Below are 13,840 nucleotides of genomic sequence, written 5' to 3'. Positions count from 1 at the left end.
TGTGTGTTATAATCAGGGTTTTAAAAATGGCAGGCATAAACAATAGATGCCTATTTTGCCAAATGCCTGCCTTGCCTCTGCCATGCCCAGGGCATCTATTTTCAGGTGGTGACACCTATTATTTTAATTTTTTTATTATTAATTTATTTATAAAAATTGTTTTATCAATATATTTGTTTGTATTTTTGTTTTGTATATCTTTACTTAAAAGATAATATATTAGAAATAAGTATATTAATTGTAAATTTAATTAACAAGCTAAAAAACAGTAAATTAAATTATTTTTATAAATACAGTTGCTTTTTAGCAATTTAAATTGGCAGGCAAATAAAATAGATGCCCAAAATGCCAGGCATTTATGGCATCTATTTGGGCATTGCCAAGGCAGGCATTTATTTCCTTAAAACCCTGGTTATAATAGGTATTTCCTCACCGTATGGTATAACACTTACGTTATACGTATTGGGTATCATATTGTTATCGACCCGGTGTGTCATAATCATACCCGGGTGCAATGCAAACAATATTTTATTGCCATTACCCAACATACTAACTGGCTGACCAAAATCAATACTGTTGCCGGTAGTCCACGGCATTGGTATCGACCGAGTGTACAACAGTGACGGTATTTCCTGTAAGCGTATTAATGCCAAATCCAAGTGGGGTTCAACATATAGGACGTCGGTCTCGAGATGCGGTGTCAACAGTACCGACCGATTCTGATAACTATTAACACTGCGAACCCATACTAACGGATTATGTTTGACCACATGATAACAGGTTAACAATAGTTGACTACTATTGTTGTCCACTTTGTTGTCAACAAAAACACCGCTACCGAAACCGTTACTATATCGATAGTCGTCGAGTATCGGTCTTACTATATGAGCCGTCGATTGTATGCAACGTGTTTTCATATCAATCATATCCAGGCCATTATCGGCGGTGTGGTGTCCATTGTTTTCCACCATAAGCGTCGCCGATCTAAGACACGGAAACCGATTGCCTGGTTGTTTGGCAGCCAATGATCGGGCACTGGTGGTGGTGGTGGTGGTCGTCTGAACCGATTGCCAGATAAACAATGGCGACCTATTGTATGCTATCCATACCATTGATAATCGTATACATAATATATTCAATGATCTACCGTAAAAAAAATGTCAGCAAATTTTATTTAAACTATTATTTTTAAACTAATATATATACAGTATATATATATATATATACTGTATATACATTATATGTAACCAACCTATGATATCTTATAGTTGATAACATAGTTGTATACATGTAGTTAATCCTATATGTAAAGTATAACTAACTACCGGTGCTATTAGTTTATAAGTATTTTGATAAAACAATTATATAACTATAGTTAATAACGAAATATATATATATATATATATTCTGATAACAAAAATAATAGTTAATATAACAAAAATTCAAAACTTTTTTATATTATACACGCGATTACTACAATTACATTATATAAATATATAAAAATATTTATTATATAATTTTAACAACTAATGTAAAAACTAATTTTCTTAACCAATTAATTAATTAATATAATTGTAATGTAAAATCAAAATTTACAATAATATATATATATATATATATAATTAATTATATTTCATGAAGTGCACTTGAATTTAATAAATTTATTAAACATTAAAAAAATTTTAATACTATACTAGAATTTATTGATAAAAAAATATTTACAATTTAATATATAATTTAGTTAATAATACTGTAAAATATTTTTTTTTAACTATTTTGAATAGAATTGTATAATAATAAATCATTTATAATAAACTATTTTTATTTTGATTATACAATTATAAAACAAAAAAATTGTATTTCAAAAAACTAATGGTTTAATCCTAAAGCCTTGATAATCGACGGGTGCTATAGTATTGATGTTAACAGTGCTGATGCTATCATCTATAACTGTTCCTCGACTACCACTACTACTACTACTGTCATCTTCAATGGGTAATTCAATCGACAATTTGATTACCCGATTAGTACCGATAGCCGATCGGATGACATCAATATTATTGAACACGTGTCCGAAAACTTTTGTAACACGTGAGCCGATAATATTTCTGGTATCGACACAAACAAACACAAAATAAATACAAAATTTATTTATTAATTGTTTCAAACAAACTTTGTTTCATCAGAGACAGTGGGCAAAACCGATCGGACAATAAAACTACCCGAAAACGGTTGTTGTGTAGACAAAATCAAACCCAATAGTTGACTATCGGCTCGAATGTCCCATTCATACCGTTCCGTCAGACGATTATGTTTTATGCCATCGCTTTCATAAGTCAATGCCCTATTGATAAACTCTGTAAATTAAAATAATAATAATAATTAATTAAAAATTTCAGTAATACTATCAGTAGATTATTGCTTATATATATATATATATACCTTTCAATGTTATATAGTCGATAGTATAGGTTGAATACCAAAGTTGTATACCACCCCAAACAATACCGCACAATAGTCCATCCGTATCTATTAGAGGACAACCTGAAAAACCGGGTACATTGATAGCATCGTTGGCTACCAAAGGCAATACCTGACCAAATGGTACCTGACTTACATAGTACGGGTTGGATGCCATGTTGTTATCGACTCGCTGGATGGTAATCATACCCGGATGCAGGGCAAACATTATCTTATTGCCATTGCCTATCATGGCTACCTGTGCACCAAAATCAATACTCCCGGAAGTACTGGTAGTCATCGGCATTGTTGTCCATGTATTATAATCAGGCGATAACAACTCACGGAGCCTGACTATAGCCAAATCCCAGTGCGGCTCTACATATAGGACATCGGCCTCAATCGGCAGTGTAGTCATTACAAACCGATACCAATACACTTGAACACATTGAACCCAAACTACTGGTCTATGTTTGACCACATGATAGCAGGTTAACAGTAGTCGATTGTCGACAACAAAAACACCCGATCCCGTACCGCTAACAATACAGTTGTCTTCAATTGTAGGCCGTATGACATAAGCTATCGATTTGATACAACGTTTTTTTATGTCAATCATATCCAGACCATTATCGGCAGTGTTTTCATTGTTGACCGCCATAAGCGCCGCCGATCTAAGACACGGATACCCATTGTTTGGTTGTTTGGCAGCCAATGATCGGGCACTGGTGGTGGTGGTGGTGGTGGTGGTGGTGGTCGTCTGAAACGATTGCCAGATAAACAATGACGACCTATTGTATGCTATCCATACCATTGATAATGGTATACATAATATACCCATTGATCTGTAAAAACCAATGTTTATTCAAACAATTTTGTTTTCACTAATTTTTTCAATAACTAACCGATGATTTCTTATAGTTGATAACATAGTTGTTTACATTTAAGTTATCCAAAACTAACTACCGGTGCTATTGGGTATAGATATTATTAAACTTAAAACAATTATATAACTATAGTTAATATTAACAAAATTCAAAATATTATGCACGCTATTATTATACTTTACGTTACATAAATTATATAAATTAAAAAAAAAATATTTATATAATTTTAATAACTAAATCAAAAAAAAACTGATTTTGTTTTTCAAACCAAATTAATCAGTTTTATAATTATAATTAATAAAATCTAAATAAATAAGTTTACTATATATATATATATAATTAATTATATTTATATCAAGTGTAATTGATTTTTTTAAAAATAAATTTATTTACATTAAAAAAATTTTCAATACTATACTAGAATTTATTGGATATAATTAAATAAATTGTAATATATTTTTTTATCAAAAGAAAAATAAGTTTCAGTATTATATAATTATAAAATCATTGATTATTTAATTTTAATTATACAATTAAAAAAAACAAAAATATAGTATTTCAAAAAACTAATGGTTTAATACTAAAGCCATGGTTATCGACGGGTGCTATAGTATTGATGTTAACAGTACTGACGCTATCATCTCTAACTGTCCCTCGACTACCACTACTACTACTACTACTGTCATCAATGGGTAATCCAATCGACAATTTGATTACCCGATTACTACCGATAGCCGATCGGATGACATCAATATTGTTGAACACGTGTTCAAAAACTTTTGTAACACGTGAGCCGATAATACTTCTGGTGTGTCGACCAAAACAAACCCACAAAAAAAATTATTTAATATATATTTATATTTATTTAGTAATTGTAAACAAACTTTGTTTCATCAGAGACAGTGGGCAAAACCGATCGGACAGTAAAACTACCCGAAAACGGTTTTGTCGAGAAAATCAAACCCAATAGTCTAGTATCGGCTCTAATGTCCCATTCATACCGTTTCATCAGACGGTTATGTTTTATGCCATCGCTTTCATAAGTCAATGCCCTATTGATAAACTCTGTAAATAAAACATTAAATTTTCATTAAAACTGTCAGCAATTTTTTTTTCTTAGACATAGTTAACATATATTGTATATATATCTGTTGATTATATATATAATTTATATATATATATATATATACCTTTCAATGTTATATAGTCGATAGCATAGGTTGAATACCAAATTTGTATACCACCCCAAACAATACCGCACAATAGGCCATCCGTATCTATTAGTGGACAACCGGAAAAACCGGGTACATTGATACCATCGTTGGCTACCAATGGCAATACCTGACCAAATGGTACCTGACTTACATAGTACAGAGCGGGTGTCAGATTGTTGTCGACTCGGCGGATGGTAATCATACCCGGATGCAGGGCAAACATTATCTTATTGCCATTGCCTATCATGGCTACCTGTGCACCAAAATCAATACTCCCGGAAGTACTGGTAGTCATCGGCATTGTTGTCCATGTATTATAATCAGGCGATAACAACTCACGGAGCCTGACTATAGCCAAATCCCAGTGCGGCTCTACATATAGGACATCGGCCATAGTTATTGGACATGTTATGACTGTTTGATTTTCATAGCTTCCCACATATCTGACCCAAACTACTGGACTATTTCTGACCACATGATAGCAGGTTAAGAGTAGACCATCGTTACCGCCGCCACCACCGCCGCCGTCGACAAAAACACCCGTACCGTCGCCACTAAACAGATAGTTGTCTTCAATTAGCGGTTTTACAATATAACCTATCGATCGGATGCAACGGGTTTTCATAGCAATCATATCGATGCCATTATTATTATTATCGGCGGCGGTGTGTCCATTGGTGTCCACCATAAGCGCCGCCGATCTAAGACAATAATACCGATTTTTGTTCAGTGTTTTGGTGGCAGACAATGGTCGGACACTATCGGTGGATGTTATCTGAAACGATTGCCAATTAAACAATGCCTGCTTATACTTATTATTATTATTATGGTATGTCCACCAAACCATTGATAATGGTATACATAATATACCCATTGATCTATATATATATATATATATAAAAATATATTTTTATAATAACTGTTTCAAATTTATTGAATAATATATATATACAGTATATAATAATAATAATAATATGTAACAAACCGATGATTTATTGTATACATAGATAAAAGGGTAATCTATATATATATATATAATTAAAGCTATAACTAACTACAAGTGCCGATTATGACTATACGTTTAGTAACAATAAATAAATTTTATTTTGGCGTAAACAGCGTTTTTATATTGTATTATTTACACGTGCTATTATAGATGGACTTTTATTTTATTAATTTAAAAAAAATACGTGTAAATAGCACGTGAAATACAATTAAATTGAATAGTAAATAATACAAAATAAAACGCTGTTTACAACGTAGACCGGCTCCGTTAGTTGTACTTTACATTTAATTAATTACTTTATTGTTAACTAATGTATACATTATTATCAACTATAAGAAATCAGAGGTTAGTTATATATTAGTGAAAATAAAAATATTTTATTAAAAATTTTGGAACAGAATCGGTATATGTAACCCATTTGTTGTTCAAGTTTTAAACGCTAATAAAATGACAATTTAACAAGTTTTACATACCAGCCCTCACCTCCCGTTCCTTCCCTCCACATACGCCACTTCCTAACCCTCTACATCCACCCCAACCTAACCTAACCTAAAGTAATTGATAGCATTTGTCATAAACTTAATGGTTATAACAACGCGCGTGAAATTTCAACAACAAATGGGTTACATATAACGAACTTTAGCCAAAATTTTATTTGAAACATTTGTTTTACGGTAATATATTAATTGCAGATTAATGGGTATATTATGTATACCATTATCAATGGTTTGGATGACATACCATAATAACAAGTATAAGCCATCGTTTATCTGTCAATCGTTTCAGACAACATCCAGTGGTGTCCGACTATTGTCTCCAAAAACAAACAATCGGTATCATTAGTTTTTTTGAAATACTATTTTTTGTTTTTTAATTGTAAAATCAAAATAAATAAAATTTCAAAATAGTTAAAAAAAACATTTTATAGTATTATTAACAAAATTATATATCAAATTATATATTTTTTTATCAATAAATTCTAGTATAGTATTGAAATTTTTTTTAATTTAAATAAATTTATTATAATCAATTGCACTTGATCAAATATAATTAATTATATAAATAATTTATAGTAAACTTTAATTTTTGATTTTTTCATTACAATTATATCAACTGATTAATTGGTTAAGAAAATTAGTTTTTACATTAGTTATTAAAAATTATATAATAAATATTTTTATATATTTATATAATGTAAACGTAGTAATCGCGTGCATAAATATAATAAAGTTTTGAATTTTTTTATAACTATTACTATTACTATATATTTTGTTATTAACTATAGTTATAATTGTTTTAATTTTGATACATATAACCAATAGCACCGGTAGTTAGTTGTACTTTACATATAGGATTGAGCGCTTAACTAAATGTATAAAACTATATTATCAACTATAAGATATCATAGGTTTGTCTCATATCTATATGTTATATATTGTATATATATAAGTGAAAAATAATAGTTTGAATAAAAATTTGCTGACATTTTTTACGGTAATATAATTTTTTTTTTTTTTGATTGTTTGATCAGATCAATGGGTATATTATGTATACCATTAACAATGGTATGGTGGACATACCATAATAAGTATAAGCAGCCATTGTCTGCCAAAACAGACAATCTGTATCTGTGTCTTAGATCGGCGATGCTTATGGTGGACAACAATGGACAACACACGGCCGATAATGGCCTGGATATGATTGATATGAAAAAACGTTGCATACAATCGACGGCTCATATATTAAGACCGGTACTCGAAAATTATCTGTTTAGTAACGGTATGGGTAGCGGTGTTTTTGTGGACAACGTGAACAACAATAGTAGTCGTCTAGTGTTAACCTGTTATCATGTGGTCAGACAGAGTCCGTTAGTTTGGGTTCGCAGTTGTAATAGCTATCAGAATAATCGGTCGGTACTGTTGACACCGCCTCTGGAGGCCGACCTCCTATATGTTGAACCACATTTGGATTTGGCATTAATACGTATACAGGAAATACCGTCACTGTTGTACACTCGGTCGACACCGATGCCCTGGACTACCGATTCGGGTTCGGGTAGTAGTAGTACCGAATTTGGTCAGCCAGTATCTATGTTAGGCAATGGCAATACTATATTGTTTGCACTGCACCCGGGTATGATTATGACACCCCGAGTCGATAACAATATGATACCTGATATTTATAACGTAAGTGTTATACCTTTTGGTGAAGATATGCCGGTAATAACACACAATACGGTCAATGTTCCCGGTTTTTCTGGTAGTCCACTAATCGATACCGATGGCCGACTGTGCGGCCTTACTTGGGGTGGTATTATAAAACGTGGTATTATTACCTGTGCTGTTGACTATAAAACATTAAAAGGTATACATATATAACATATGACATATGATTATCATAGAAAAATTGCTAATAGTATTACTAGATTTTTTTTTTAAATAAAATTTATTGATTACAGAGTTTATCACCAGAGCATTGACTTATGAAACAAATGGCATAAAACATAATCGTCTGACGGAACGGTATGAACTGGACATACGATCCGATAGTCAACTATTGGGTTTGATTTTATCGACAAAACCATTTTCGGGTAGTTTTATTGTCCGATCGGTTTTGCCCACTGTCTCTGATGAAGCAAAGTTTGTTACAATTATTTTTTTGTTTTTTTTTTTGTTGAATATATATATAAATATTTGTTTGTTTGTTTGTCTGGTTTTTTGAACATCAGAAGTATTATCGGCGCACGTGTTTTGAGAGTTTTTGGACACGAGTTGGACAGTATGGATGTCCTACGATTGGCTATCGATACTAATCCGGTAATCAAATTGTGGATCGGATTACCCACTGATGATGACAGTAGTGGTAGTAGTACTAGTAGTGGTAGTCGAGGGACAGTTAGAAATGATGACAGCATCAGCACTGTTAACATCAATACTATAGCACCCGTCGATTATCAAGGCTTTAGGATTAAACCATTAGTTATTTGAATGAAAAAAATCATTGTTTAGTCCAAAATTAAATAATAATTTAATGTATAATTATTTTCAACAACAACTACTGCAACAAACTTATTATATATTTTGTTTTTGTATTAATTTTATTGTAATAAACTTTAGTTTTACAAATTTGATGTAAATTGTCTAAAAAAACATTATTAAATATTTTTTTTTTGTTATTTTATTGTTATTTTTCCGTTTTTAGACTCAATTATTTATAGTGAAACAAAATTATTTAACTTTTTTTTTATAAAAAAAAAGTTTATTAGCTTAAATTAGTAGTTTTTAGTTTAATATTAGTAATTAATTTTAATTAATTTAAATAAATTTATTTTTTATAAGTAATAATAATAATATTATTTACATGTAAATTGCGTGCATAATATACATGTTTTATATATTTTTAAAAAAATTGTATATTCAGTTAAACAATTTGTATAAATTGTTTGTTTTTTTTATAAAAATTATTTTATTTAGTATTTCTAAACTAATTAATTAGCACCGGTAGTCAGTTAGTTATACTTTATAATTGTTAGATTATATTTACATATGTTATATACATTATCATCAACTATAATAAACCTAAGGTTTTCTGTTTATAAATTGTATAATACATAGTATAATACAATATATTTTAAAAACATTTTTTCAAAAAATCAAATCTTACAGATCGTTGAATATATTATGTATACCATTATGGATAGCATACAATAGGTTTCCATTGTTTATCTGGCAATCGGTTCAGACAACTACCAGTGCCCGATCAATGTCTGCCCTAAAAATACCACTCAATCGGTATCCGTGTCTTAGATCGGCGGCGCTTACGGACAACAACAATGGAAACACCATCGATAATGGTCTGGATATGATTGACCTAAAAAAACGTTGCATCAAATCGATAGCTTATGTCATACGGCCTACAATTAAAGACAATTGTATTGTTAGCGGTACGGGAACCGGTGTTTTTGTTGTCGACAATCGTCTACTGTTGACCTGCTATCATGTGGTCAAACATAGGCCAGTAGTTTGGGTTCAATGTGTGGCAATGTATTGGAATCAGTTAGTAATGACTACACCCTTGATTGAGGCCGACGTCGTGTACGTCGAGCCGCACTGGGATCTGGCATTAGTCAGACTCCATGAGCTGCCATCACAACCGTATAAAATGTTGACCACAATGCCGATGACTACCAGTCCAGAGAGTACCGATTTTGGCGCACCCGTAGCCATGCTTGGACACGGCAATAGTATACTGTTTACATTACACCCGGGTATGATTACTACACCCCGGGTACCCCAACACAATCTGATACCAGCTAAACACGATGCTAGTAGTGTAGCATATTTTTCGGAATTACCGGTCATAACACACGATACTATAGTTGCGGCCGGTTTTTCCGGATGTCCTCTAATCGATACCGATGGCCGATTGTCGGGTTTGCTTTGGGGTGGTATCCTAGAATGTGGACAGGTAGCTCTAGCTGTCGACTATAAAATATTGACAGGTATATTGAACGATATATATATATATATATATACTGTAATTATATTTATCTATAACTATTTTATTTTAATTTTATACAGAGTTTATAACTAAAGCACTGACTTATGAAAGAGATGGACTAAAACAAATAAGTTATGGGGAACGGTATGTATTGGACAATAGGGACAGCGACAAGCGATTATTGGGTTTGATTTTCTCTACACAACCATTTTCGGGTAGTTTTACTGTCCGATCGGTTTTGCCCACAGTTTTAGATGAAACAAAGTTTGTTTACCAATTAAAAAGCAAAAACAAAAAAAAATGTTTATATTTTTAGTAAAATTTTAAATAAATATTTTATGTTTGTTTTGGTCGACACACCAGAAGTATTATCGGCTCACGTGTTACCAAAGTTTTTGAACACGTGTTCAACAATATTGACGTCATCCGATCGGCTATCGGTAGTAATCGGGTAATAAAATTGTCGATTGGATTACCCACTGATGATGACAATAGTAGTGGTGGTGGTAGTCAAGGGACGACAGTTATAAATGACAGCATCAGCTCTATTAACATCAATACTATAGCACCCGTCGATAACCATGGCTTTAGGATTAAACCATTAGTTTTTTGAAATACTATATTTATTTTTTAGTTTATAATCTAAAATAGTTTTATTAATTAATTAATTATAGTTTGTTTACTGTTTGTAGAAATGTATTGTAAGAGTTAATCGCGTGAATAATATATATTTTTTTTTGAATTTTACTATTATTTTATAATACAGACATTTTTTAAAAATTAAACTATAGTTATATTTGTTTTATTCCAATACTTAATACCTTTAATAGCACCGGTAGTTAGTTTGTTGTACTTTACTTTATTGATTACTTGATACTTAACTATGTATACATTGTTATCAACTATAAGAAATCATCGGTTAGTTATATATAAGTAATAGAGATAATAGTTTATATAAAGTTTTATTTCAAACATTTGTTTTACGATAATATATTATTTTAGATCAATGGGTATATTATGTATACCATTATCAATGGTTTGGATGACATACCATAATAACAAGTATAAGCCATCGTTTCAGACAACATCCAGTGTCCGACTATTGTCTCCAAAAGCTAACAATCGTTATCATTGTCTTAGATCGGCGGCGCTTATGGAGGTCAACAATAATACCGGCGCCAATACTATTGGCTTCGATATGATTGACCTGAAAACCCAATGCATCCAATCGATAGGTTTTGTTTTCAGACCACGAATCTATGATAATCGTACTATCAGTCAAGGAACTGGTGTTTTTGTAGTCGACAATCGTCTACTGTTAACCTGTTATCATGTGGTCAAACATAATCCGTTTGTTTTCGTTCAATATGTTCAAAGCTATGATAATCAGGGGTCGGATTCAGACTCAAAATCAATAATAAAATCACAACCGATCTTAAAGTTATGCCCTAAGAATGTGGCCGACATTTTGTATGTCGAACCGCACAATGATCTGGCATTAGTACGGCTCAGGGATCCGCCATCGCCTGCTTATAATACACCGACAACAATGCCGATAACTGACAGTCCAGTGAGTACCGATTTTGGTGCACCAGTAGCTATGATCGGTCATGGCGGAAGCGTACGGTATGTATTGCACCCGGGTATGGTTATTACACCCCAAGTCGACAACTATTTGATACCCATTGAGTACTATATAAGTGTTATACCGTTCAATGAAAAACTGCCGATCGTAGCCCACAGTACTGTCGTATTGCCCGGCAATTCGGGCGGTCCTGTCATCGATACCAATGGCCAAGTATGCGGTATATGTTGGGGAGGTGTTATAAGACGTGGACAGATATCGTTTGCAATCGGATCGGAAATATTGATGGGTATGAACTATATATTTAATATATATTTATAATATATATATATATATATTTATAATAAATATTAAATCAATTAATAAGTTATACAAATGTTTGTGAAAAAAAATTATTATTTTTCAGAGTTTATGGCTAAAGCATTGGCCTATGAAAGTGATGGTATAAAGCAAACCCGTCTCAGGGATCGGTATGAATGGGACAGTCGGGCTATTAGACAGATATTGGGTATAATTATAGATACAAAACCATTGTCGGATAGTTTTACAGTCACAGCGGCACTACCGACGGCCACAACTGATGCAAAGTTTGTTATTTAGTTATATATTATTTATTTTATTTTTTAAATTACAATTATTTGATTAATTTGTTTGTTTGTTTGAATGCACACATAAATAAATAAACACAAGTATTATTATCGGTAGACGTATTTGTTTAATTAACGGACAGGTATGCAATAGTATCGATAATATCCGATTGGCTATCGATAATAGACCGCATGTCAAAGTGACCACTAGTTGGTCTACCACTGATGATGACGACTACAGTACCGAAACACATAGTAATGACATCATTAAACTCATTGACATCAATACGATAACAACCATCGATAACAAGAGTACTTGTATTATACCATTAGTTTTTTGATTAAAAAATTAATTAATATAATAAATTAATTATAATATTTGTAAAAAATATAATTTAAGAGTAATCTCGTGAATAATAAATATTTTTTGAATGTTACTATAATTTTATATTTAATTTTGTAACTATAGTTATATTTGTTTTATTCTAATACTTCCAATACCTTAATAGCACCGGTAGTTAGTTGGTTGTACTTTACTTTATTTATTACATGCTTTAACTATGTATACATTGTTATCAACTAAAAGAAATTATCGGTTAGTTATATATATTATTGAAAACATAATAATTTATATTAAGTTTTAAGTTTGAAAAATATATTATTGCAGATCAATGGGTATATTATGTATACCATTATCAATGGTTTGGATGACATACCATAATAAGCATAAGCCATCGTTTCAGACAACATCCAGTGTCCGACTATTGTCTACAAAATCAAACAATCGCTATCATTGTCTTAGATCGGCGATTATGGTGGACAACAACAATGGACACATTGCCGATAATGGTTTCGATATGATTGATATGAAAACCCAATGCATCCGATCGATTGGTAGTGTTATAAGACCACGAATCTATGATAATATTATTAGCGGTCGAGGAACGGGTGTTTTTGTAGCCTACAATCGTCTACTGTTGACCTGTTATCATGTGGTCAAACATAATCCGTTTGTTTTCATTCAATATGTGAAAAGCTATGATAACCAGTGGTCAGATGATTCAGATTCAGATTCAGATTCAGATTCAGATTCAGATTCAGATTCAGATTCAGATTCAAAATCAAAATCAAAATTACGACAAATATTACAGTTATGTCCTAATAGTGTAGGAGACGTCCTGTATGTCGAACCGCACAATGATCTGGCATTAGTACGGCTCAGGGATCCGCCATCGCCTGAATATAATACGTCGACACTAATGCCGCTGACTATCAGTCCAGAGAGTACCGATTTTGGTGCACCAGTAGCTATGATCGGTCATGGCGGAAACGTACTGTTTGCACTGCACCCGGGTATGGTTATTACACCCCAAGTCGACAACTATTTGATACCTATTAACTATTATATAAGTATTGTATCGATCAATAAAAAACAGCCGATCGTAACCCACAATACTATCGTATTGCCCGGTAATTCGGGCGGTCCTGTCATCGATACCAATGGCCGATTATGCGGTATTTGTTGGGGCGGTATTATAAAACGTGGACAGATATCGTATGCAATCGGCACTCATAGATTGATAGGTATTAACTTTATATTC

General features: G+C 32.1%; 5 protein-coding genes across 5 annotated transcripts; 3 read left to right on the top strand and 2 right to left on the bottom strand.

The window, feature by feature from the left end:
* Window positions 1-1,861: 1,861 nt before the first annotated feature.
* LOC128955024 (uncharacterized) lies at window positions 1,862-3,391 on the bottom strand. The gene is made up of 4 exons (XM_054300653.1): window positions 3,366-3,391; window positions 2,443-3,305; window positions 2,174-2,357; window positions 1,862-2,108 (listed from the first exon to the last, which is right to left on the bottom strand). The coding sequence occupies exons 1-4, from the start codon at window positions 3,389-3,391 to the stop codon at window positions 1,862-1,864; spliced, it is 1,320 nt and encodes a 439-aa protein (XP_054156628.1).
* A 514-nt stretch (window positions 3,392-3,905) lies between these two features.
* LOC128955023 (uncharacterized) lies at window positions 3,906-5,435 on the bottom strand. Its single transcript, XM_054300652.1, has 3 exons — window positions 4,538-5,435; window positions 4,232-4,412; window positions 3,906-4,152 (listed from the first exon to the last, which is right to left on the bottom strand). The coding sequence occupies exons 1-3, from the start codon at window positions 5,433-5,435 to the stop codon at window positions 3,906-3,908; spliced, it is 1,326 nt and encodes a 441-aa protein (XP_054156627.1).
* A 1,523-nt stretch (window positions 5,436-6,958) lies between these two features.
* Window positions 6,959-8,554, top strand: LOC128955022 (uncharacterized). Its single transcript, XM_054300650.1, has 5 exons — window positions 6,959-6,975; window positions 7,099-7,700; window positions 7,779-7,931; window positions 8,026-8,206; window positions 8,296-8,554. Exons 2-5 carry the CDS (start codon window positions 7,103-7,105, stop codon window positions 8,552-8,554), a joined length of 1,191 nt encoding a protein of 396 aa, XP_054156625.1. The 5' UTR covers window positions 6,959-6,975; window positions 7,099-7,102.
* A 715-nt stretch (window positions 8,555-9,269) lies between these two features.
* LOC128955021 (uncharacterized) lies at window positions 9,270-10,680 on the top strand. The gene is made up of 3 exons (XM_054300649.1): window positions 9,270-10,068; window positions 10,148-10,331; window positions 10,431-10,680. The coding sequence occupies exons 1-3, from the start codon at window positions 9,330-9,332 to the stop codon at window positions 10,678-10,680; spliced, it is 1,173 nt and encodes a 390-aa protein (XP_054156624.1). The 5' UTR covers window positions 9,270-9,329.
* Window positions 10,681-11,073: 393 nt separating this feature from the next.
* LOC128955020 (uncharacterized) lies at window positions 11,074-12,580 on the top strand. Its single transcript, XM_054300648.1, has 3 exons — window positions 11,074-11,941; window positions 12,059-12,239; window positions 12,343-12,580. Exons 1-3 carry the CDS (start codon window positions 11,074-11,076, stop codon window positions 12,578-12,580), a joined length of 1,287 nt encoding a protein of 428 aa, XP_054156623.1.
* The last annotated feature ends 1,260 nt before the right edge of the window (window positions 12,581-13,840 follow it).

This window comes from Oppia nitens, unplaced genomic scaffold, assembly GCF_028296485.1.
Source record: "Oppia nitens isolate AA-2021 unplaced genomic scaffold, nextdenovo-longstitch-racon4-pilon3 scaffold2_pilon_pilon_pilon, whole genome shotgun sequence".
Taxonomy (NCBI): domain Eukaryota; kingdom Metazoa; phylum Arthropoda; class Arachnida; order Sarcoptiformes; family Oppiidae; genus Oppia; species Oppia nitens.
The sequence above is the reverse complement of the archived record's forward strand: the minus strand, read 5'-3'. Positions and strand labels throughout refer to the sequence as shown.